Raw genomic sequence first — 27,599 nt, 5'->3', positions numbered from 1 at the left:
CACTGCGTAAGAACAAAATTTAAAAAAAGTAGCTCGAATGATCTGAGACCCACTACTCTTAATAATTTGACAAGAAACTAACGATGATGATAATAACAGAAACACGATTGTACGATGTCCGACTGTTAAATCGCGAGCGATTGTGCGGCCTGAAAAACAAGACACCACAAGAGCAGCTCATAACTGCAATAAATCGTAGAAACCGCTAGCATTCCGCTCTAATGACAGAAATCGTTTCATCCCTGCAAAACACGGCTAACAATTGATCGTCTTTGCTCGAGCGTTTTCCAATCAGCTCGCATAATCGACGTTCCATTGTACGCTGGAAATCCTGACATTGCTACTCTCTCGCGCCAGATAGAAACCGGCAAACAGGCGGAGCGTGCAAGTAACTTCCGGTAAAGCTGCGACGGTTTCTCGAGGTAATTTGTGAGCTAGTTTCGGCCGGAGTATCGTAATCCATGGTAACGTTATGCGGCGTGAGTCTGGCTCCCGTAGTAGCCGCCGGGTCTGGGAGTCTTATGTCGGGATTACTTGGCTTACCGGACACGCGAGGCCGGAAGCCACGAGGGTGTCTGTCCAAAATACACCCCGGGATTACCTGCCGTTCCCTCTGGAAGGTAGAAACTGTTTCGAAAACTTGCTACCCGCGGAATGTGTATATAAGCATCGGAGCTAGTTCGACTACCGATAACGGATAGCAATAACGCGGTATAATACACACGAAAGCTTGATCACGCGACAAAATTGCTTGTTCGAGGTAATAAACTGCGTGCAGCCGGCCTACCAACTAGGTAATAACAAATTAAGCTATCGTTAATGGCTGTAATTTTGTATGATTAAAATGTCATTCGCGTAAATTTTAATGAGCACACGCTGCTTCTCATTATCTCGCCAAATAAATTTCCTGTTAAGTTAATGAATGTTCTTGCTGATTATAGTTTTTGACATTTTTAAGGAAGTTACATAAAGAATCTGAAAGATTGGTTGTTGACCGATTGGAATCGTCGTTTTATATTTTATATAAGGTACATATGTATCTATCTTCTTAACCTTCCCCAATGAAAATGTTTGCTGTATATAGATATTAGGATATATATTTCAATGTCGGACAATTAGAGAAAGTATCTAAGATTTTCATTATGAGAAGAATTCGTGGCGTATTTCGGAAAACTTAATCATCAAGCCATACTTAGAATACCAAAAATTGCGACCAAAGCTTGACTATAATATAAAAACTAAACAGATGCTGTTCAGTATAACACACAATATTATAAACAATACAATTTTGCACTTTAATAGTAGCATAACATATTTCATATACGTACAAACGCTATTTTCAATTTAATAAATTATTGTTCTAACGAAATGGTCGTTTTGTTACATTTTGTTATCCGTGAATATTTGACGATTAAACACGTCCGCATCGCGGAAGTTCAGCAAGTTTTGGCCGTGTGTTCCGCAATGTTTACCTGGCAGCCACTAAGTTCCGCGAAGCAGCGGGAACGACGATCCTGACGAAACTCTAAGGTCGCAAAAATAATTAACGCACTACACGTACAAGAATTTGCCTTGCCGCAATGGCTCGTTGCATAGCGATCCGCTCGTGGTGAGGTCGGTACTCGTTGGTACAAAGTACGGGCTGGGTCCATGCAAAAACAACGGAGATTGTGCATACGTCCCCGGGGATGCGATCAGGCCGCTTACCTCGTCGTCCACCTTAAATGCTCCTTAATATGTAAGTTTTTCTGGGACAGTCCCTTTCAGCGGCGCCGAACTTGTCAGAATTTGGACTCGTTTCCGTATTCGTCGTATTCCATGCACATCCGTCGCAAATGCCTGCGCGCAACGCTCTTAACTTAATGGACCTTCTTACCGAATCCATGAAAAACTCGCGGGGTAAATTGAATAAAGAGCAGCGTTGTCTTTATATTAAGCTTAAAAAAACTATTCGAAACTGTCTTCGGTTCCAAAAAGGGCATAACTATTTATCTTTTCAACTTGTAAGAGCATTTACTACCCTCTGTCTTCTATATACATACACCTATTGCAATATGCATTGACATCGTCAACCAAACCAGCGTGTCATTGGTATTCAAGTGGATATTTGAGGGAAAACAAATTCGATTATTTTTTCATTATTTTCGAATATCGTCTATCGTTCGTTCCTTGTGTGTGTGTGTGTGGATCGTGTGCAGTATGCGTAGTATAAATTTTTGTACGTGTTTGTAAGTTTTTGGTTAATGTGAGATCTTCTGGCTCTTGTTGCAGGTGTCAGGCAGGTGCAGGACATCTACGTGAGGCTCATCGACTCTGCAACGAAACAGGTGAGAATGGATATGTTTTTTCGTCTGGATTTCGCACATTTCATTTCTTACATACAGTAAGTAATATAAATAAGAAATATAAGTTTTATGTAAGACATTTACAAAGTTCTTAAGATGAAGGAATGTTTATTTTTGAGAAAGTATCAAATTTCATTAAAAGTCTAAACAGACTCGTTAAAATTATCTAAATATCGTTGAAACAAAAACATTCTAAAGTATTAGGTTATTCCTTCGACGATGAAAACGAAACTACATTCCATGTACACCAACCCAATTGTACATCAAACCTGTATAGCAAATATATCGTTATCTTCAGGTATCTGTATTTGCAACATGAAATTACACCATTATAACTCTTCGCAAAGACACCAAATATTAAGATCAGATTTCGTTCATAAAATAATGTTGCACGTTGTTATTCACATTATAGTCATTTATGACAAACTGCTTAAACCGCTATCGGATTCCACAATTTTACTCTAATACCATTGCAATTGACGGCAGTATTTCGGCAGGATCAATTCGTAAGTTGTCGCGAGTCTTTCCTCTCTGTTGGCGTTTCCGCGCGATGGAACTCCTCCGAAATAGTCGCAGTGACGCGTTCCCGCCGCTGAGAGTATTATCATCTGAGCTACAAGCACTTAATTTTCCGGGGGGTTGATTCCTACCCCTCCAGGAAAGCAGCGACCGCCGCACGTCTGCCCCATCCTGTTATCTGCGCCACGTGGCGAACCCTGCGCATAGTCCGCGAACCACGTGTTGTGACCCTGTACACAGGGCCGTAGATCCTTGCGCAGTGATAGGGCGCAAAGAAGGATCATAACCTTCGAACAAACGCAAATACGAGGCCTGATCACCGAGCACGATAAGCCTTTGCGCGTTCGAGGGTGCTCTTTTGGCTACCAATGGCTTCCCGTGAATCGCGTTTCTCGCCTGCGACGTGTGCAATATCTAATAGCTGAATGGTAGATCGTACGAGCAGATAAAGAAGTGTAAACAAATGCTTGGTAAACGTTTCTTAGCGATTTTGATCGACGTATCAACTTTGAGTAACACGAAGCTTACTATGTCACTTACATTGATTCACGAAAATGTTTGCATCTCATAGAAATTTCTCGTAATTACGTTGTGTGGAATATTTCGTAGAAGATACCTGCAAGGATTGCAGAAATAAGAAGAGAGCCTGTAGTATTTGCATTTATTGCAAGAGAAAGATATAGATTTGATATTCGAAAGTGCAAAAGTTTATCATTCCTACGAATATGAATTCATAACGCGTTTCAAAATATACTTTGAGTTTGATAGATTTAGAGTTTAGTTTCGTTGGTTTATTCAAGTTGCTGGGAATCGAAGACATTTCGAAATTAGAAATCTAAATCGGGAAGAGAAAGAAAGAGAGAGAAAGTAGACTACATAGTACAAAGCTGTTTGTCTATTGCTGGAAAGGTATAGCTACTTTCTTGAATTATTTTGTTTCGTGTTCGCGACCCTAGCTTCTAAGTATCTATAGGTACTTGCACCATTTTAGCAGATTAAATCATCTTGGGGTTGGTCGGTTACGAAGGTAAGAAGAGCAGTAGGGAGAAGAAAGAGGCGGCCGTGGACGAGGAAGGTTGGGGAAACAGAGCTGATGTTAGTTTTAGCTGATTAAATTACTAAGCCGCGGTGGCCTTGCGTCGGCAGAGACCGTTCTTCAATTCGCGATCCATTCCTTTTATTAATCGGATCCAAGTCGTCGTCAGGTTGAATATCTTTCAGGGACCAGGGACCGATCTGTGCGTTAAGTTACGTTTAAAAGAGTACGAAACGGTGTTTGCACAGAGTTTTTGAAAAAAGATGAACTTGATAGAAGATAGAATAGCAATGATTTATTTTCTATTTTCCAAAACGTATCAAATATATCTTTTATATTTTTAACGGTTTTTATAACGACAAAGTATAACATAGAATTAGTATAAAGAAATTTTTCATTATGTCGATTTAACGATTTATGCAAGAAATTATACGAGATTCGTAACCTAACTTTCTTGGGAACAATTTTATTAAGGTTGGAAAAGATCACTGTTCATTTTCCTGTGGGAAATAATAGGCATGTATACATGTAGTAATTGATCGTTAAAATTAATTATTCATGAAAAGATTTCTATGCGCTCAGAAATATTTTAAATGATAATATTCGAGCATAATATAATGTCTATATTGAAACTCAAATTATTTATTATATTATTACAAAATAATGTGTATCTTGATTTAATTTTGAAGTATCTATGTTACAACCGTTTGTCGATTATTTATCGAACTTAGGCTTACTAGAAATGTGAAAAATGTGAAAAATGTAAGTAGCCAGATACCTGCAGAGTTGGTAGAAACATTGGTAAAAGAATGAAACGGAATCTTGAACGGAGTAAACGCCTCGATAGTTCTCCGGAGCGATTGTCCACGAGGAAAAGAAAAGCGGAAGTGATAGATGCCGGGATACCCTTTCCGTCTCTATGGAGGAATCGTGCCAGTAAAGGGAGTAGAAAGTTGGATGGGGAGGTAGGATCGAAAACGAGAAAGCTGCAATTTATACATCAAAGCCTCGATTGAACGCGTCTCCTCCATTCTGCCAAAGCGAGAGGAAGACATACAGACACGAGAATCGATATATATATTTACTCTGTCCATGTATGGAGTTTCGCGAAACAACTCGTACGAAGTGTTTAGCAAATCTGGGTTGACGTGTTCTTACTGCGTACCGTGCCCTACAAAATTAACAAACGTCCAGAATTCTCTGGATTAAAGGTTTAAAAAGCAACAATGTTACGTAACATTTAGTTTGTATAAAGAGTACTGTGTTAGAAACCTGAAAATCATTACAACACTACGATTATTGGATACCCTTTGTTATTTACAATGCGAAACAGATGCAGAAACATTTTCTTTCCATGACTCGCGTGAAGTACGTTCTATTTGTTTTTGAATTGATATTATTAGACCGCAGAATGTTATATTTGTAAAACTTAAATAAATATTCAAATAATACAATGCTTTAGTCATAAATAGCACTGAAACGTAGAAGTTGACCCAAAAATTCATTCTCTTTTTTCAATATTCTTTAGACAATTATACAATTTTATCGTTAATAGTTCTTTTTCATAAAAGTTCTCTTAGAAATATTTACATCAAAAATATTCATTTCCACTCTCTCTAAAAAATCTTGATTTAGGTATTAGGTATGTTGATAATTTTTCTCATGAAACTTCATGGATTTGTCAAGTGTTGCTGAAAGGTTTATATCTTTGGGCTACATAGGCTGTTCCACTTTTTAACTGTATATTATATCAAAGTAATTTTCATTCTTTATTTTACTAAAAAGAGTTCGTTACTAACAAGATTTCCTGCGATGTACTAATTGATAAAATAAAGCAACTCAAAGCGTAACTCAAAGAGACATCCAAAGTTGAAAACAGTCAGTGAATTCTCTTGTCTATGAGAAGAAAAATTTGCTAGTTGAAGATCGAGTTATGGTTCACAAATTCCAATTCGGAAATGCGGCCGACTAGCTCGAGACCGAATCAAGTGGTCGGTTATAAATCCGCAATAATTGGCTACACCGAGCTGGCTGCTGAGCCCGTGGCGAAGCCCTCCTACCCTTAAGCTGTTCTTCAATTTCTTCGCTCCTGGCCAAGGTACGGGTATCTATATCTACTTTCGCTTGGCGGAGCGGGCAGAGAGTACGGGGGAGGCACTCTCGACGAGAAAGCAGCAGTAGAGGAAAAAAAAATATAGGATGTCGAGAACTGCTGTGCGTTTCTCGTTGAAATTTCCAGAAAAATACGAGCAGCTTCTAACAGAAAGAGAAGAGCAGCGTGCAGCCGCGGCTGAATGGCGCTAACAACGTACGTTTGTAAGCGCTTGAGAACGAACTTCCGGCCAGGAAAAGGGAACGAGAAAGGTGGGAGAACTGGAATGCGCTTTTTCGCAGGATTAAAAATGCTAAATTGTAATTAGTTCCGGGGATAAAAAAGCATTTACAGGACGCGGGTATGGAGGAAGCAGCGAACCGCGTACCATCGTTATTTTAAATGAATGAACAACAGGAAATTGTACCTAACCCTTTTAAGCTCCAACTTCCATCCGCCGCTGGAGATGATCAGTCGGAACTTTCCTTTTCTCTCCTTTTTTTTTCTTTTTTATGAAATACTACCCGCGGGAATTCAGAAAAGAATCGAGAAAGGATTCCGTGGCACATCACACTCGTACTCTGCTCTCTGTGTATTCGCTTCTTTAAATCTATTATCGATATCGACCTAATATCTTCATCGTCGCGTCGTTAACAGCAAAGCTACCGATATATTTAATATATACCTTAGAAAGAGTTGTACGTAGATGATTAGAATTACTATATAATTAAGTATTGTATAATTATATAAAGAACATAGACGATGACATGTTAAGTCAGATTTTTTATTCTGCAATTGTAAAATTAATATACGATTGACTGACAAGCTATTAAATTTTACGATTGCTTCTGAAACAGCTTTATTAAAACTGTCTTTTTATTGAATTTAGTTATGCGATTCTTTTAAAAATATTTACATCAAAAATATTGATTTCAAAAGTGTTGACTATTATATTCCAGATATCAGGTATGCTGTTAGTTTTTTCACGAAACTTCATGGATTTGTCTATGACTAAAAGGTTCATATCTTTGAACCGAATGAGCTATTTCTCTTTCTACTTATGTTGCATTAAAATAGACTCTTATAATCACTAAATAACATCAAAGTCATTAAAGCGGTAAACCTGTACTTACCATATTTCTCCCCTGTACTCTTCATACGTAATCATTTTTTTGTCTTACGATGAAACATTAATATTTCCATTTCTTAATAATTATAAGAAGCAAAATTTGATGCCAGTCAGAGTTTTGACTAGTTTGATAGTTCTAATGCTAAAAACATATGTTGCTAAAGAGGAGAAAAAGACAAAAGGAATATAGTACTCGCGATTAAGGATTACAGGACAATGCATTTTTCTTATTTTTCTTCCGATTATTCCAAAACGAATCGATATCAGCTTTTAAACGTCGGATGGACGTATATAATACTGAAATATGAGTATTTAACTATAGATTAAGGAAATAATAAGTTTGAGATAAGTTAATCCTTGGCAGATAAGATGAGAAAGAGAGCAGAGCTGTCCCCTAACGATGAACATTCTTTTCAGGGGTGAAAGTAACATTGTATGCACGTTGTTCGGTGGTGTATACGTCAGGCGACAGGGGTTGCACAACCGATATAGAGGGGGAATCCCAGGGGACTTTTGGAATCGATTCAGGATGGAAATCATTACGGCAGATTTGAATGACTATCTTCGTATTTATCTGCGTCCTCCTCGACTCCTTTTCTTCCTCGTTCTATTGCCATTTTTGAGTACTCGTCGTGAATAACGTTATGGTTTTACTACCAAGTGCAAAAACTGTCGTTCTGATAGATAGTAATCATTCTTCAATATCATTTGCGATGGTTTATATATTTTTGTACTTTTATGCCAACAATTAAAAAGATCTTATCATAATCATTTTATTAGGAAACTTATATATTTTGGGATATTAGGCCAATCCCCTTATTCTCGTATAACTATATTTTTGCATAGTTCTCTTCATCTGGGTGCAATTAAACTTTTCATAGATGTATAAACATATAAGTATTTTCATATAATTTAACATACAGCACAACATACTATATTTCAATTGTTAAAACGTTAGATTAATTACTTCATTAAAAAGATATAGAAACGAAATAATAGAATAATTTACTTTCACTTTAATGAAACAGGCGCGTAGGTAAACGCACACTGTCATAAATTTAAAAATCGTTAGTACTGGCGTGTTATCGCTATTAGTCCTTCGTAAGTAATTCCCGTGGGAATTGGATGGCAGTGGGGAGGCCCAAACGTTTCTACTGGGACCAGGAGGGAACGGAAGAAAGGCCTCCGAGGGACTGATGCTGATTGGTCGCACCCCTAGGACGACTCATTTGACAGTATTACTTGCAAACTCTCTCGACTTGAGCCAGCCATCCCTTAAGATATCTGACGATATATAGTGGCTCACGAAAGTATTTCAGTGCTTACAGAAATATTTTTCGAATATATTATTTGTATTATACAAAACATTTTGAAATTTCATGATTATATTAGCAAAGTTTGAAACAAACATGAATATGTATAAAAAGATTACAAGATATTTACTGCAAGCATATCAGTACTTTGCTAAAGTCATAGAAATGTTTGAACAAGCAGATATTTAGTGGGACAAACTTTGACATTTATTATATATGTATTATTCATGCTGTAAATCTACTAAATTTTGACTAAGTGTACGTTTGCAATAAATATCTTGCGATAAATCTAATACTAAAAAGAATGTAATGTTAACAATATTTCCTTTGGAATTACGCGATTGTAAAGTCAGTAATAGCCAATCAATTGCTTCTAGTCTAATTGGATTTCAATCTAATTTAGAGACGATATTAACTGACATGGAATGACACTATCAAAATTCGATCGACTGACGGAATTAACCAATAAATTTCGTACGTAGCGACGCGATTATTGCATATCTATAACGAAGAAATATTAACGTGTGGCGATAAGCGATCAAAATGACTAATCTAGAAAAGAGATTTGAGAGAAAGGATCAGTGAGTATCGAATATTTTGATTTCCATATCTTGAAAAATTATTAGATATTCACTCTTAACACTTCGTATTGTACGAATATCATAACGTTACCACAAATGATATTTGTAAAGTAAAAGATTGTAAAAAGAGTTTTATCGCCTTGTTCTTGCACGAAGTAGTTTTTATAAGAACAAAAACATAACTATTGATCGATTTCGATACGTGCGTGATCGATAATTGATATCATCGACCTGTACAGCGATAAGAACAAACAAGAACTTAGTAGTTCATGAGAACAAGCAACGCGGTAAAAACTAATTGCTCGAAATTGTCTGTAAGTGGGATAGATACGTAAAATCAACAACACGTATCGTACCTGGCAACGGTTACTGAGCAAATAATATCGCATGTCGTATCAGAAGGTGTACAAGATCTACCCAATGATCATTACGTGTATAAACAATGATTATTACACGTGAATGACATGTGCATGCCCAAGATTGGATAAGCGTTAGGTATCTATCCTTTTTAAATATCGGAATATTTATAATTATGAATTGATAGACGTTTGTTAAAATAATATTAACTTTCATATCATATCATAGAAAAGAATGTGGATAAATAGGCATTCTCGTATATTCAGATAACTATATTCTAAGAAATCTTATTTCTATTTTTTTTCCATAATAGAGGTTGCAAAATACATTATTTATTTCTCATAGTCAATGTATTTTTAGAAAGTCAATCGGGTGAACTCTATTTTTAAAAAATTTATTGTTTCCATCGCCAAAATACATGATCAGTCTTTAATTCTCCAAAAACTAAACTATATAACGGACTGAAATATTATCTAGATCTATATTTTATAGTGAAAATATTTTACATTCACGTTCACTCAAATATATTATTACCAATGTAGCATTTATTTCCAATTAGTATAGTAACGGCAATAAACTGCACGACGACGAAATATGTTTAAAAATCGGATATGTTGATTGAGATAAATCATACTATACATAAAGTTTTAACTGCACATAAGGGAGCTATAATTTTCTGTTTAAATATGAAAATAAAAGTTGTAAAAGTGGAAAGATATTGTCACGACTGAGTAATTAACAATTTTCCACTGCATGGACTAACTAACGAGTATCGATAACAAGCTTTCTATTTCAAACTTTCCTATACAGAAGTTTTACGTTCCTTACTTGCGTCACTCTTCTAGCAAACCAATTATGTCGATTAGAAGGAATTGTATTTTAACACAATATTAACCGAAGGTTTAGGAAAATAGTTACTCCGTTAAGTAACTAATTACAACTAATAACCCTATGTGTTTTAGAACCGGAGTTAATGCGTACAAGGTAGATACTCGTATTAATTATTCACGACACAAATAAGATCGCATGCTGTTCAACGATTAGGAGTCGAAACGGCCGAAGGGCACGAAACGTTTTATGCGCCTCCTTTCGTTTTCCTCTTCGAAGGAATACTACTTTTCCTCTTTCACTTCTCGATCCACTTTCCTCTTTCTTCCGTGTTTATTTTTGCCCCTCTATTTCCCTGGCTGACGTTTCCACTTCGGCGGGGGATTCTCCTCTGATTTACCTTCCGCCGCGTATACAACCATCGCGGTTCGTTTACGTTGCAATTCGGTTATTTTGTTCGTATAAATATTTGATGCCGTTCTGAAAGTCACACCTAACTGCCGAGGCGAAATGTATTTGATATCGTTACGGGGATCCTTCGCTATTCAACCGCTTTCGCAGTCCGAGACCACTGACGCCAACATAACCAATTCCCTAGAACGTTATATTTCAAAGTATTTACATTTTATCGCTTCTTCGCCAACTCCAGCAATTTAGGTCGTTACACGCAATACGAAGCAACTTCTGCATAAATTACGCGTACCGGCGATACGATTAACGTGTCTGACGCGTAGAAATACAAATGTCCGAGAGTTGACTTCCCTTCGAATTTGTAACGAAATGGGAAATTTGCTTTCGCGCGGTTGTGCATTGACAAGATACATAGTAATGCACCTACATTCCGTGGTTTATTCGCGTTACGTTTGCCATTGCTGTATATTGACTCTTGCAATCATAGTTCTATATTTTAATTAATGGAATCAAACGAATATTAGTTAAATGATTAATTTAGTCATTGAGAAAATTTCATTTAAGTACGAATAAAAAGATAAAAAAATATACGAATAAAACAAAACGCTTGTTTGTATGTTGTGTTTATTTTATTTATCTTACACAGGATACTTCAATAGCCTCAAAATATTACTTACTGTTTGAGGGATTTCACCAAGATCAAAAATGTATTACCTAACCATGCTTGATTATTCTACGGTTAATTCGCGACTCATCCCCAACTGTAAGTGTATGAATACAGGATAACGACTTGTTATCATTAAATAAAAATCAATCAGAAGGTCGTGAAGGAAGCTTAACGGATTTGCTTAAGCCGACCATGGCTTAGCGATTTCTAGGGGAAATAGTCCCTTCTCGACTTGCGTCCCTACTGATAGTTTTCTAACATGTTTTATTTTTTGTATAGGTTTCCATTTATACGTATAATATAGAAATTTAAGTACATGCCAGAATTCTAATAAATGCCTGACAACACATATTTTTATACTATTTTAATACTAAATTAGACATTAACAAACGATCATTTAAACTTGTATTGTGAAATACACCATTTATGTACACATATACCATTGTAATTACCGTTCTGAAATAATTTTCATTTTGTTTCAGGCTATCATGTATGAGGGACAAGATAAAAACCCTGAAATGTGTAGGGTTCTTCTTACTCACGAGGTGATGTGCAGGTGAGTTTTTCCTAATAATAGTTATCAACGTTTAACAATCATCTCAAATAACAGTGTGCATTTAAAGATGAAGGTAACGTTGATCGTATACCTGAAATGTGCAAATATTTTAACTTTAATTTGTTTGACACGGCAATGATACGCCTTTTCATCGGTTAGTGGCAATACTAACTGTATGCAAACACGTACGGCCGAAGAGCAAAGAATCTACTCCTCATGCATGCAGCCACCCTTGCGGTGGCAAACCATAAACGTAACGAGACACACGGGGGTGCAATCATTCTTTGGGGGTGGCTGACTCATTGACCCATGGGACTTCGGCCTGACTACTCTCCACCCCCAAACTTACAAAGTCCCAAGGGTTTATATAGTTTTTAGACGACCTCGAAAATTCTGACCCTCTGGACCCACCGAATTGAGTCGAAGAAAGAATGCATCCCCCACGGATAAATAAAGAAATATTTGGAAATTGCGACATACTAGTCTCTGATCCACCTGACTCTGTTTGTTGTAGTCGATGTTGCGATAAGAAGAGCTGCGGAAACCGAAACGAAACACCAAGTGATCCTGTTATCATCGATCGGTGAGTGGATAATATCGTTTTGGATATAATCAAATCGTATCGTTTTCGTGAAGTTTTATTAATTCTGCTTGCTATCCACCAACTTTTATATCCGTTAATATCGTTTTAGTAAGCAACAGGATTTTTATTATTTTATACGCATATAGAACACGAAACTATGAATATTAAGAATGATTCTTTTATAATTTATAATTTTCATAAAATTAAGAAGTTTGTTAAGAATAAAGAATAGAATTGAACCTAGAATGATGACAGAACGCAACAGAGTTAACACTCGAAGCCACCGTGTCTAGAATACTCGCCTTTATTATCTTACTTACATTAGTACTATCGATCTTTCAACTGAAAGATACACTTATTACATGAGTAGTATTTTTCATTCGTACGACAGTATCTTTTTAGTATTGAATAAAAACACTCTGTGTTTTTAAGGGGCTTTCTGGTAGACCATAAGAAAAATTGATGAATTAGCTCAGTCCGTTTCTTGTCTTCATAAAATAATGTTCTTCATTTATTATTATAAAAAGTTCATTATACTTTTTCTAGTCACGAAAACATATCGCGACAGAAAGTAAAGTAATTAATTATGAAATTAAAGAGATTATCATTCCTCTATGGTATACCCTTATGACACCTCTAAAATTTGAAGTACCTGACTAAATCCAGACTATCAGAATGTTGACTAACCCCGCGATGACTTTCAATCCTCAAATTATTAATCCATCATTAATTCGTATATTTTGATCAAATTCAGACACGATTACCACAAATCGATCAAAGTGTCTGGATTCTTATGAATGGTAGTGTATACATATACAGTCGAATTTCATTGAGACGTCAACGACTCTGATATCAGTTTGCCACCCTTGCTATCATGCTTCTCAACGATCTGCGAAATAAGGGGCCAGATAACTCCTTCTCGAAGGTACCCACTTGCAAGATAGCGTCGCATAGACTAGAAACCCGTGATATTTAGGCTTGCAAAATACGTTTCCTACGAGGTGTGGTGAGACTGCAAGGTACAAGAGCACTCGAATACTCAGGCGTACTTATACCTCCTCCACGTTCTACATGGTGTTGCTTGTCCTTGGAAATACAGAGACACTCTTTCTCTCCCTTTCTCGCCCCTTCTCTCGCTCAACAGTCTCCCCCCTCCTCTCTCTCTCTCTTTCTCTCTCTTCCTCACAAGCTGGCTAACATGGTAGCAGTAGGGTGAGCCTGGTATCTGAATAGGCTATAGAGTGTCCTGAGATAGGAACGGTAGGAAGGAAGAGGTTTCCCGCGGGACCAAGGCCGAGATAGTCTTCAGGAGGACATCTTGTGCTCAGGGATGCTCAACCTACGGTTTTCGATACAACGTCGCCTCGGAGCTTTCATCCTTATTCGGAGGATATGTGATACACGTAGGTGACAGGCAAAGCCTACTGGGCTTGCACGTAACTATTTTTCTGCAGCTTGCAGTGTTTTCGAATCCTTCTCCGCCTGGATTTAAGTGCAATGATCTGCCATAGGTGTTGTTTATAGTTCTTGGGAAAATGGATTTTATACTTATTCGCGCATTTCGAGAAACTGGTATCAAAGTGTTTTATCTGATATTGGGAATTTCGAGGAAAAAGTGATCCCTCTTCGCAACAATAGATTGATACCGAAACAAAGTTTGTCAATATATTGGCAGTAAAATAGGTGAATGTTACTATAAATAAACGAGACAATGGCTCCAACTCTCTTACCATCATTTAATATTAACAAAGAAGATTGCGATTGTTAAGAATACGTAACGAATGTTCTCTAAGATGTATATTATTGTTTAATCAAAACATTTTCTATCATTATCTATAACCATAATTCTAGATACCGTTAAATTTATCAATAGATTTGAGATCTTTTTAATAATTTGGCAAGTTTCACTTCGCGTTTAATTAAAACTGGTAGGATGGCTATGTTACTGTGTTAGTTGTATCACAATAAATTTCCAATGGAACAAGACTTGTCTGACGAAAGCATTAGAAAAATTAATCTCGAAAATGTTGCTTCGATACACAGCACGCACGCACCTAAGTAACATCGTATAAACCGCGATATAATGTAAATGCACAACCACGTTGCGGTCGCGTGTCACATCGAGCGCCACCCTAAACTATGTCTCTTACCTTGGCTTGTGGTAGATCGTGCCTGGCGTAGAGTACCTAAATGTACGAACTATAGAATTAGAAGATTCATTTAGCATGCGCATTATGTTTATCATGTATTTACCATAGACAGTATTCGTGATATTTACGAAAAGATTTCAAGCTACCATCTAAAATCAATGCGTTTAAGTGTAAGATTAATATCATTTCTCGAATTTCTTCAAATCATAGTACAATAAGGTCGTAAATATTTGATTACAAGAAATTGTTAATTAATACAAATTATACTACATGTGTCTTATTCGTCACAGATTTTAATTCCAACGATTTGATGGGAATGTTTTGAACTACAAATAATTGTTAATATGTAGTTTTTACATCAGCGGTTAATGCATCTGTTATTTAAATATTTCAGTGCTATGAAATAGTTTTAATTTTAGAAAGTACAGAGTTTATTGTTCGAAAGAAATCGTATTTCACATATAAAGATATATAAAGAATAGACTGTAAATATTACAATCGATATGAGTAAACAATATTTCGTGCACATTTTCTAGAAGATAAATTCGCCAGGAATTGAACCCGTACGATGGTTTTTCGTATTTGTTGGTATTAAAATCAGTTTCTCTCTCACACAGAGGTGTTGTATGTGGTAGAAAATATGTGTATATATGTTGGTAGGCTAATAGATTTTCGGTCTCGAACAAAACCGCAATGGAGAGCGCGAGGGCCCGATCGAGAGAAGGAGCGAAGGGTATCAATGCCACTTTGATTGAGGCGGCCCTGGCCGATTGTGACATGCTCACTCAGCTGTGCAGAAAGTACAACGCAGCCCCCATCAATCGTGTATATCTCACTAAAAAAAAAGTACAAAAAACAAAAGCGATTGCTATATCGAAGCGTGGCCATTTTTTCACCCCATCACTTTCCCTTACGGAGCGTTGAAGGGAACAGTCGATCAGAGACCAAGAAAACCAAGACCAATTGTAATACTTCGTCGAATAACTCAAGTGTACATAAGTCCACAATAATTTCTCTCTCGGAAAAATTCACAGAAGGTTGTACATTTTTTTCTCCTTGCGTTATATTTTTCGTCACATGTTTATTGACTTCTCAATTATTCTCAACCGCAAATAAATTTAATATGAAAAATTTATCTTCGTTGTGCTTTTGATCCGTACATACGTATATCGATTCAGCATAACATTGCATATAATTTATATTTGAATTAAAATTTTAAGCTAAACCAAACCTTAGGTGGTTGAAGTAACCCTACCTCGTTGTAAGTTTTACCGTAAAAGTAACAAGTATAGATCAGTCGATCGATGAATCCAACGCATCGATCAGTAACACGAAGAGGAGATGCACCGCGAGAATAGTCCTAGAGAAGCTGGTATTACGCCGGACTCGGAAACCAATTAACATGCATAATTAAAATGGCATTGTCGTGGCCGTACAGAGCCAGGGGCTTTCCCGTCGACTGACGAATCCCCGGGGACCAACGCCGTTCCATAATTACGAAAATCCTCTCCCCCATCCGCGACCAGTTCCTGGATTCACCGTGATGCCTCTCGTCCCTATATCACTCTTTCTCGAATTGCAATCGGCATAGCCCGGCGACCCCCTCGAAAAACAAGGGACAGCGTGAAAAAATCGGGCATCGGGTCGTCGCGACTCGGACCAGAACTGCCAGAGCCAATAACGACCGAACGGACCATTCGTTGGCCCGATTGGTTAACTTTATTTCGCTCGGCGGGCAAGCCCTTAATTTCGGGACATCGATCATAGCCCTCCGGTTCGTACTGCAACCGTTTCCTCTCTGTGCTCGTTCGAGGCTCGCGCGACCCTCAGCGCGCCGTGACGCTCTATACCCTCCGTCAATTTGACGGATTCCATTTCGGGTGGCGCGCGACGACGATCGTTTCGTTTTCCTGGACGTATGGTCCCTTCGAGGGGACGACACGGTTGAATTTTTCACGGGGAAAATGCCACCCTGCCCGATTAATACCGCGATGAACGCTACTACGATCGTGAACAGGAAGATATATGTATATTTTGAAATTGTTCGAAAGGCCAAATACGTGGCGAGGAAATTTAGCATTATGGGCGTGGTGAGCGTAATGGATGAGTCTTGACAAATGTCAAAACACTGAGAACTAAGGAAATATAAGTACAGCAGAACTTTGATTATTAAAATATCAAATAATGGAAAATTAGATGGTATCTTGCAAGAAAGATTGGAAAGCAAAAATAGAAAATGAAGTGTTACTTTTTGTGGCCAAAAATTTGATTGTCACTTTATCTTGTGTAGTAATATTTGTTCTAATACACCGCCCACTTCTTTGCTTCTTCCAAACTATGTCCTAATAAGGATAAAGATAAATCTAACTAGGATTTTATTTTCAAACACATTACTTGGGTGTGACGTATACAATAGTGATAGTGAAAGTGATAAACGTTAAACAAAATATCAGCGTTTATTTGTTAGAAACAAAATAAGAAGGAACATCAGATAGATATATGAAAAAGATGCTATAAAAACGATCATTTAGATATACGAAGCTTTAAGCTGGTCCCTCGTCGATGGCGATATTGTGATTTTCAATGGCACGTCTATCATCCACATAAATACCGGCTCGCGATATTCCCTTCGTCGAGTCCAAACGCGTAACAATCAATCGTTACCTTAATTGATTGCGATTGGTCGAGGATGCTCGAGCGATTTGACTGACGTCACAATGACACACGGATTGTCAATCAGTCGCGCTTGTGGCGTTAATGCATGCAGATTTGACCGAATCGTGCTACGTTGTCTCGCACCCTTGCCGCGAATCTCCATCAGTATGGACTCGATATCAAGGGCAGTCAGAGAATTTCTGGCGCAAGCATTATTGCAGAATGCTGAAAACTCTTTCAACGTTGGAGCCGAGGTTCCGATATTAATACGAAAACATAGACATAAATATTTATCGTTCCCTTTCATTTTTGCCCGTGATACATTATTTTCTAGCTCTTGCGTTTTAAAGAACAATAAATAATAATTTAATTTACATTTCTCCGATTGTATTCGTAAAAGTATGAATGTGAATGTAATGTGGTAATGGAATGGAACGACAGAACTATTTTAAAAACAATAAAAGAAAGATCATGCGCATTCATTAGGGGCTATAAATTGTCGTAAAAGATAGAAACAAGTAATTAATATGACGATCGTATTAAGAAACACGAGTTGTATATATCAGACGTCGTAAAAAAACCGAAAACGTTTTGACGTCCTGTTAAAAGCTAATCAGGTGAAAGTGCGTGCAATCAGCGACACATGTTAGACCACGCAGTATTAGTGCTGTTCCACCTAACGAGTAAGTACCGCGTGTGTGCTGTGCACCGCTACTTTGGATGGAAATGATGAAAACTATCAACCGAGATAGGGACGATAATGACGGGTCTCTGGTTGCCTGCTCGTAGATGACACACATCGATAAGGAAAACTTATTAAGCGAACGACGTACGCGATGCATACTGAAATGGGCTTGCTATTCATTGGTCGAATCAAACGATCCAGTGGGAAATCTCACTCACCCACTATTTCTGCCGAACAACGCCCCTTGTTTCTTTCAATTTTTACACGGGTGCCATTGGTTGTGCTAATTAAGATGTAGAAACACGAGTTTTATCAGCGAATCTGTTCCACGAGCCACGGAATCGGCATAAATATTGTAAAACGAGGGATCCCTCCTGCTTGTTTCAAGGATTAGAAATGTGCATCAATTTTATAACACGCAAAGTATGAAAAATTGCATAATACATTATGATACGTAAAATATAAAAAAAATTACGTTGCGTTCCTTTGAAAATTGAACATAATATTTTACGAATGTTATAGGCAAGAATTAGATTCTAAATAAAGGAATTGAGAAATGCGTTTAAAAGACTATTATATGCGTAACAAACAAACCAAAAGTAATGTTAAATCAAGAATTGGTAATAGAATAAGATCGAAGCTTGTTTTCTGTTAGTATTTTGAGATATATTTTAAAGATCGTAACGATTCTTTTTATATTTCTATAATAACTATTGGGTCGCCCGGAGAGTTCGTTCCGATTTACATTTCGATTCGATATACATTCATTGAATTATATAGGTGCCATTTTGTTCCATAACCTTTCTCCATCTTTCACGCAACTTGAATATTCCATCCTTCCAGAACCTCTCAGGTTTTTCGACGAAAAACTTTTCAATATGATCTTTCATGTGAACCAAATTCCTTAAAAATCGGAATGAACCCAATATTTCTCAAATACTTAAAATATATGTTATAATTTAAATATTAAACACTAAAACATTATAGATACCAAGTATATTAAATAGAAGCGTAGAATCTTCCAAATGAGCAATATTGTTGGAATTTGTATCTCTATACATAGCTGTCGGAAGGTAAAACAAATCGAGTTACATTATTCAGCATTTTTCAAGTTGACTGGTCCTAAAAGTACTATTTTCTGACGTGACTATTAAAGAAATCAAAACACACTCAATGGTGGTACTCGTTCTCATACGCGAAGCATATGGGACCCTATTGTAGGGGTATCACACCCTTCATTCTGGATATACCCCTAAAATAAATGGATAAAAGTGCGCGTGCACGCTCCTCTATAGAAACAAGAACGACCGATCGCTCGGCCGGGAAATCGTCGGATAAATAACGGTATATTTACACGGCTAATTATTTTTTGGTTTTACCAACCAGAAAATTGCAGCCGATAATCGTTGCACACGAGGAATCAAATGAATTGATCAAAGTAACCGTAAATAGCAAATAATTTATGGATATTAGGTGAAAAAATTTGATTTGCGAACCGAGAATCATTTTCTGCATATTCATAGACGGTGAAAAAATAATTTATCAAAACCCCTTTCTTTGAGTACGGACATTCCGTGTTAAATTAATATCTGAAATTTTATTCCGATTGAAGTACGTCTATAGATAAATACATAACAGTTTGAGTCATCGAAATTTTTAAGAAATATAAACTTCAGAAGTTTCCAATTTTTCTTCACTTCTAGAAAAACTACTAGACTATGGTATTAAATATTTGTACTTAAAAAAAAAATGAAGTTCAAATTTAGATTTTAATCGTAAAGGACTGTGCTCCTTAATAAACGTGTAAGGGATCTAACTCTTGTGCCGCTACAAATGATTAATTTAATTTAATTTATTTTATTCTACAAAATATTGAGAATATTTTTATTTTCCAAATTTCGTTCCCTTTTCAAAGATCCAAATATTGGAAAAGATATTTTAATGCAATCCTTTTCCTTTAAATACATCTTTTTCAACGTTCTAAAGTTTTGCTCGAAACATACTCGTCGATGTTTAATTAAAACTTTACGCAATTGACTTACAATTCTATCGATGTCGGTACCAACTCTTCTTCTTCAACGTAAAATTTAGAAATTCCGAGAGATTCCTGTTTCGGTATTTACAAGATAAAAGGAATCACAGGTATTATGGGCCAAAGATGGACTGGCTACCTCGTAAATTCGTCCAATTAGTCGAATCACCAAAAAATTTACGGAATATAGCTTGTTTCTGTTGTCGACAAGTATGCGGGATCCTTCTGGCAAGTCCGAAGAGGAGAAAGGCACCTAAAACACACGCTTCACTCGCGAAATACGACTGGAATCTATATTGGATATTATCGATATCTCGATCTATTCAGCCTGCTAATGGAAAACTTATGCTAAACTAACTCCTGTCAATCCATTATGTATCAGTGGAATCGGTTTTCGAATTGCTTATGCGAATCATTTAATGCATCTTGTCATACAACCTCAGTAGAAATATACATTTTCACCCCTACGATTCTTAAGATTTCAGTAATGTATTAATATCACGATTAATCGTTGTATGAGCGAATTAAAGTCGAGTTTCAGCACGTTAAGTGAAAATTATTGATCTTAGCTTGATACACGTAAAACATGGTATATAACAAACTTAACTAGCGACAACGTTAATCCATTGAGGACCAAGTAGTAAGAGAACTCGGAAAAATTGCGTAAATATATAATTGAAAAACATAATTTACATACTGCTTTGTCAAAGTATAAAAGGTATGTTAGGATAGTACAAGGTAGCGAAGATAATGGAAATTCAGTGCATAAGACAAAGATGCAAAAAGAGTTTTCAAGATTAATAAAAAAGTAGTTTCTGAGAATGTTACAAAATATTTCAATTTCCGTAAAATTGTCTAGACTCTCGGAAGAAATGAAAATATTAAGGAAATCCTTCGAATTTTCTTTCATACTCACATTATTAAAAAGCTGTATTCAATAATATAAACCGGTAAAAAAAAATTGTACAAATATCTACAATTTAATACTAAATAATCTATCACTATATCCTGCAAGTATTCCAAATTTCAATAAAAGTAATAGGATATTTAAAGACTTCTGATATCAGCCGGCCATAGGAATACTAGAATCGAGAGAATCGCATGGTTTCCGTTGGAAAACTCGCAACTTCTCAAAAGTCTTGACACAAGTGGACGCTGATTGGCTCACCGTCTGTACGAAAAGTGGCGAGCATATCCTGGGCCGTGACTACAGAGGAGCCTAGACAGATACCAAAACGTACCCAAGAGTGTCGTAGAGCCCGTGGAATCTTAGTCGTATCCGAGACTTCGGCTCGATTTCCTTACGGTTATTCTACCTACCGAGAATTACCTCGATACGGTATCCTTATTTTCAAAGAATATCTTAACAGCTTCCCGCACAGCGCTTGTTTCTTATTCCCTCTCCACGTTGTCGAAGAAAGGGGTAGAAAGAAGGAGGAACAGTCCTTCTTGCATAACCCTCTTTCCGTCGTTCTGGCTTTCTCTCTTCGTTCACGTTTTTGGTCCCTATTGCTCCTAAAGAGAAGAAGCCAATAGGGAGAACCGATCAGCTTAATGCATATTGATGCGCGCCGAGCTAAGTGAGTGAAAAATCGCCATCGATCTACCTTCCGAGAAACCAGAGGTATTCTCTTTTTCTTCCTGTCGCTCGCCAGTTTTCTTCCCGCCATCGTTGCCAAAACCGAAGGAATTTCCAGATTTTCTTTTAGATCCGATGCGATCTAAGATTTTACTTTGACTGTGATTTGTTTCGATATGATTTTCATAAATTATTCCAAATTACATTCAATGTATAAGAATAGTAAGAAAGGAATTGTTTCAAATTATTCACGCTCAAATTTGTTCAGTTATTCCATTGTTCAAATTCCCTTCATTAATTATAAACGAAGGAGTATTGTAATTATTGGGAGATCAATAGAGAAATTTGTAATCATTTTCTTGAAACAAAAGTAAATATGGTAGTCAAACATTCTTTGCAATAATAATGAAGATTCATTACTAAAATACTAGCATTAGTCATTAAGCGACGTTAAAACAAAAACGGATGAACAAACAATACTTATCAGGTTCTTTTCTTTATATTTAAACACCCCATCGATATCAATTTTTACGAGAAAAAAGGAATCTGTATTAAAAGGGTTATATCCATAATTCCATTGTTTCTTTTTACAAAATTAGGGAAAAATGACGTCCCATATTAACACCCTTTGAGTTTGTACCCTATGTTAACAATAGTACTTGTCTTTCAATCACGGTTAGTCAGGGATCAAGCAACCAATTACTCAGAAAACGATTCGGTGCTCTCTAGTTTATTGATAGGTGAAATCATTCGAGAAAGCATGTAGTGGCGCGATGCTTGCAGGATCATTTTGAACGTTCTAGTGCATATAGACGTTCTGACGGGACCCTTGGCATTTTGTAGCGTTATATGCTGCCGCTGGCGTTGCTTCTGCCATCCTCGTTGGGGTCTCGGCCCGCAGAACAGATGCCAACCGTCACGGCTCGCCGATGCCTGGAAGGGTGCCTCTAGATTGAGACACGGTGGATGACTCTAAATGGCATTCGGTCCTCCACGCTGCCACCCTTACCTTCCTCCTCTTGCTCTACGGAATCGATCTCTTACTTCTACTCGAACCTATCTTCTATTATTTCTACTAAGATTTCACGATGTCACGGTGCCTCCTCCGAAACTGAAGTAAAAGGAGTATTCCATCGATGAGCATCCAATACAATGTAAATGTCATTCTTTATATTAAGAGTATATTATGCCTGATAATGCGAACTGTATGAGTAGAGAAGTAGACGTATTTAATAAATTTGTTGAATGTTGAGTATCACTTGAAGTATCGTAGACCAGCTTAATATCTTCTTATAGAGTGATCTTTTCATAGAATATGATTTTAAAGATTTCAAATTTTAAGAATACAAATTTCATTTATGTACTGTTTCTCTAACGTATTTCTTATTACTACTCGTAAATGTTATCTGTTTTCAACTATACGTGAGAAAGAAAAAATTAATTGCAGAAATATCACTGGTAGACATACTACAGAACAGGATATAATCCACGTGTATATTTAAAAGTTCTAATTTCTTAATCAAAGATATAAAGACCCTTTTAGCAAATATAGACTTACCATACTCCGACTGATAGGATTCAATTTAGAAAGGAGCGCACAAGCGCACTGGAGGACTTATTTATCTCGATAAAGAAAACGAACAAACAGATCACGGGGAGCATCCATGCGCGGGCTATAATAGAATGACAACGACGACTGGTAAGAGAGTGGTGGTGCATGATTTTAGGGGTTGGAAAACGGTGGCGCCCATCGGCCGTATGTCAAATTCTTCGTACAATGAAGAACGTGAATTTCAAGTGGCCAAACCAATGAGTGTACGAGTGTGTATTTTTCTGTACCCGTGTAGAGGAGAATGAAAGAGAGAGATACAAAGAGAGAATGATAGAGAGGGGGGAAATAAAGAGAGTGGGTTCCGCTCAAAACAGGTGGTTACCAATGAGAAGAAGAGCCTGGAGGGAACCCGCTTCGTAGCGTTGGTAGGGAGCCACTTCAAGAGTCGCGTGGCCAACTCAATTACTTTCTAGGGCCTCTAAACACCAGCCACGCACTAATGCCTCGAATGCTTTGGGCTCGTGCGTAATACGATGAGACAACCGTGTCATCTTATTGTCGAAATCTGTTCTCGGCAATCAGGATTTCTACCAAACTATCCATCCGATTATCGGACAACGCTTTCACGCTCGTACAATTACGCTGTTAATCATCGAATAAACAGTTGAACAACCTTTTGAACAAAGGGTAGTTAAGACATAATGAATTGAATAGATTGCATTGGAAGTTTTTATTCCAGTTTCTTAACACTAGAAAAATATTCTATTATAATGTAGCAGAAAGAAATTTGAAATTCACCATTTCGACGAATTTTATAATTGCAATATCTGTTAATGTTAGCTACGTTTCGATAATTATAATGCCACTTACAGAACTCTATTCTTTTTATGTTTACGAAATATTATACTGTATATTTATAATAATAAATAATTAAATAATTATTCGAACTATACAATCTAATATGAAATGAATATTCCAGTAAAGGGTGAGTTTGATTAATTAATTCGCATTTTTATTAGAAATGTGAATACAAATAGAAATATTATTTTTGCAAATTAGTTAATGAACAATAAAGAATCAAGTGCTATTTGAAATTACAAAAGTCCTGCGGTTTGCGATAACCTCGGCATCGATCAGTACGTGACCTCCGTGTGGTCGCAAAAGGTGGTCGAGGGTGGACGATTACAAAGTACTTCGGTCTTGAACGCGCGCTTCGAACGATCAATTCACGCGACTTCTCCGTACCTACTTTCTCCCAAAAAACGAACTTCTCCTTCACCGACAGAGTACCAAGCTACTTCTAATTCAATGAATAAATCTTCGCGATTTTTTCGCTTACGATTAATAGACTGTTGTCTCTGTGTTCGATTATCTTGCCTTTTTAAAATTAAAAGGCCTGATAATAAAGATCCTTTCAACTAACAAAACGGTTCCAGGTATGACAATTATAAATAAGACTCTTATCATTGCATATTAATTTCTAAAAATCAATTCAATCGCGTTATAACATTTTATCATAAGTAGTTATACCAAGGACAAACTCATTACGATCCAATTCATCCATAATTTTGTAACCAAATTATGTCATGTTGAAAATATGTATTACTTATATGTATTACTTACTGCAGATACTTTTGACGGATAGTGTACCTATTTACACGAAAACGAATCGTAGAAGACTAGCGACATATCAAAGTAGTCGATCGGTATCTTGGAATTCGTCTCGGTTTATTGGCAGCACACAGGCGTAACACGTACACGCGTGGCTGCATGCACAAACACAGGCTCGTTAAATTGTCGAGGAGACAGCATAAAATAAGAGGCGAATAGCTGGCATAGCTTGGCGCCTCTTGGCTGTCCATCAGCTCCGAGGAACTGCTAAGGCACCCTCCTCTTTCTTTGGCACCCCACGAACCCCCTTCCCTTCGGAATCCTTTCCTCCCACCGTTTGATCTGTCCTTCATCATCGGCCGACGTATATCGTTCTCTCGGCTCCGCAGAAGGGTTTCGCCGTACCGAGAACTAAAAGGCAGGTTTAGGAAAAACGGGAAGTCTTTGCGCGCCTGTCAATCAGCCGTCGCTGGTTTTGCGACCATCCGGTTAATGATGATCCACTGCTCTATCTCGTCGGGATCGTGCGCCTGGCAGCCCCCTTCGGGCAGTAGCCTACCCGGCCCGGACTCAAACCGGGATGAAAATAGTAAGCGCGATTGTTGCTTGCGGATCCCGTGGGTTCGTAACTCTGGAATCTTTCTCGGTCGACCTCGAACGCCTTTTTTCGATCGGTATCGCTCGCTCGTCGATCCGTCACGTACTAAAGCTCGCTGCCTCGCGCCATTTTTATTCAGTGCAGAATGTCGACAAATTTATCCTCCAAATTCTTGGAACTTGCATATGTCTCTGTTATGCCGATCGTGTGTCAACAAGTGGTTGATCGGAGAATCGACCTGTAAACCATAGATAAATCACGAAGAAAATACGAAATCTATACGAAAGGTTTGGAGTTGTTTTTGAAAGAAGGGAGAAGGGCCGCAAAAGATTCTAAATCTGTTTGTTAAGTTGTTATGAATTTTACGTGGACGATGTTTTAGATAAAAGTAATATCGTTATTTTTAATTTTATCGTTCATAGATTCAACCAATTGTATTATAGAACATCTTATTTCTATCTTTTTTCTTCTTCTACAACGTAGGATTTAAATATACACCTCATATACATATTTTGTAATTTGCCGGAATTTTATCGAAAATAGAAATGATGTAACAAAACTAAAATTATCATATAATTTATATGATATTTATATTAGTTTCACAGTTGCAAGAACAAATCCCGACATCTCCAACATTAGGAAAATAAACTCAATAAGTTAACCAATATTAAGTTTATTGAAAAATATTATTCGTTCGAATATTACACAAAATTACGAGAATATTTTCTCACGTGCGCGCAGGTTCGTATGAAACAAGGATATTTTGGCGTTGCCATTTTTCTGGAACGTTCTAGCACGGACAAGTGAATTTTTCGTAGGCGAACGTGTTACCGAAAGGGACGATCGATGCGTCAAGATTTATGCGATTGATTCGAACGGAGCAGAGTGACAGTACAAGGAAGCGCTCTTAGTCCTGGTGTCTTTGGTCCCTCGAGGATACATCTCCCTTCGAAGCGCCGGTGTCCGAAGGATCTCTATAAATTTGCATGTAGAATACCCGCGGAGGTTCTCACGACAGTAGATGCCGAGGATAGCCTGTCGCATCTGTCGACGCATATCTCAGATACATTCTCGTTTCTCAAGATGTCCGTATTGCCTAATTTCATTTTGAGCATAACCAGAAGTTAGTTTCCTTCGACGAAATTCGAGTCGACCGAGGTCCTGCTCACGCTTCCTCTTTTTCTCGATGCTATTAGTGATGCTCATTAACGCTGCCAATGACATGGAAGAAGAGTGTTTTTCATACGAACGCAAGCACTAGAAATATGAGGTGATATACAGTCACGTCTATAGGTTTTTCGCTCTATATCCTACAAGAGATAATTTAAAGAATTTTAATTGATACTCTTATTAATTATCTTTACTTATACTCTTATATCCAATATTAGAAAAGATTCTTTCGGATATAAAGTAAATAATCTAGTTGACTAAAAACTTTTGTACACTAGTGTAATGTAAAAGTCAAAATAGTGCAATAACCTGATAAAATTGATAGTTGTATATCTCTTGAGGTAACGACTGACGGGCAGAAATATTTTGCACATTTTCATTGTAAAATTAAAAATTAGGTTAATCCTATTAGAGAATTAAATATTCTATTTCTATATTTCTTTCAACAGTTCTTTAATTTTTCACCGCCCAGGATTTTCATGCTTGGCATATAAACTTGAAAAAATGTAAAATATTAAAGCCTTAAACTTATTTATTCATTTATCGAAGGACTGCAATATTTCGATGGTCTACAAAATAATTATTCACATACAAATTTGAATAAATACTTCTTTTATGCATTCATAGAATATTACATTTGTAATGCTTTCCTTCTTTGTAAATACTTGATTAAAGTGTATTAATATGTTAAGCTATTGAAAAGTCTAAATATCTGAAAAGAAAAAGGAAAAGAAAACGAAAAGAAATACAAATGTGCGAAGACGCGATAAAAAGCCATTACCGGCATTGTAACAATGGTCCAGGAAATGTGGTTAGAAGAAGGGACAGAGATTCTCCAAAGATGGGGACGAAAGAACTACGTGGACAGTTTTGTAAACAACGGTTCATGAATACATTTGGTTCTATTGGGTTTCGTTCAATCTAATCCGTGTAGGCCAGAGAAACGAGCGAGTGAGTGGGATCGGAAGATACGTACGTGTACACATATAGATTTTCGTTCATTGAATTGGTAGAAGAACGCAAAGATTCTCGGGAAGGAAAGTATATCGGGAAGCAATGTCCACCCTTCGCGGAACGCGAGTTGCCTCGAACCATCGGCCATCAGCACCGCACCCCCGAGTCCATTCGTCCATTCGTTGGGCCGGCGGCC

At 37.2% G+C, this 27,599-nt stretch overlaps 1 protein-coding gene across 5 annotated transcripts in view; it reads left to right on the top strand.

Annotated features, from left to right (window-relative positions):
• Window positions 1–27,599, top strand: part of LOC100746537 (transcription factor collier) — a 96,479-nt gene that overhangs the window by 20,058 nt on the left and 48,822 nt on the right. For all 5 annotated transcript variants that reach the window (XR_002946703.2, XR_002946702.2, XM_012385712.3 and 2 more), the window contains exons 4-6: window positions 2,272–2,327; window positions 11,761–11,834; window positions 12,349–12,417. Coding sequence is in view for 3 of the 5 variants with exons in the window: in XM_012385712.3 (XP_012241135.1) it covers window positions 2,272–2,327; window positions 11,761–11,834; window positions 12,349–12,417 (199 nt within the window). In the remaining 2 variants the exon portion in view is untranslated. The remainder of the gene's footprint in view (window positions 1–2,271; window positions 2,328–11,760; window positions 11,835–12,348; window positions 12,418–27,599) is intronic.

The sequence above is a fragment of the Bombus impatiens genome, unplaced genomic scaffold (assembly GCF_000188095.3).
Source record: "Bombus impatiens unplaced genomic scaffold, BIMP_2.2 scf_0344, whole genome shotgun sequence".
NCBI lineage: Eukaryota > Metazoa > Arthropoda > Insecta > Hymenoptera > Apidae > Bombus > Bombus impatiens.
This window is presented reverse-complemented; position numbering and strand designations above follow the sequence as displayed.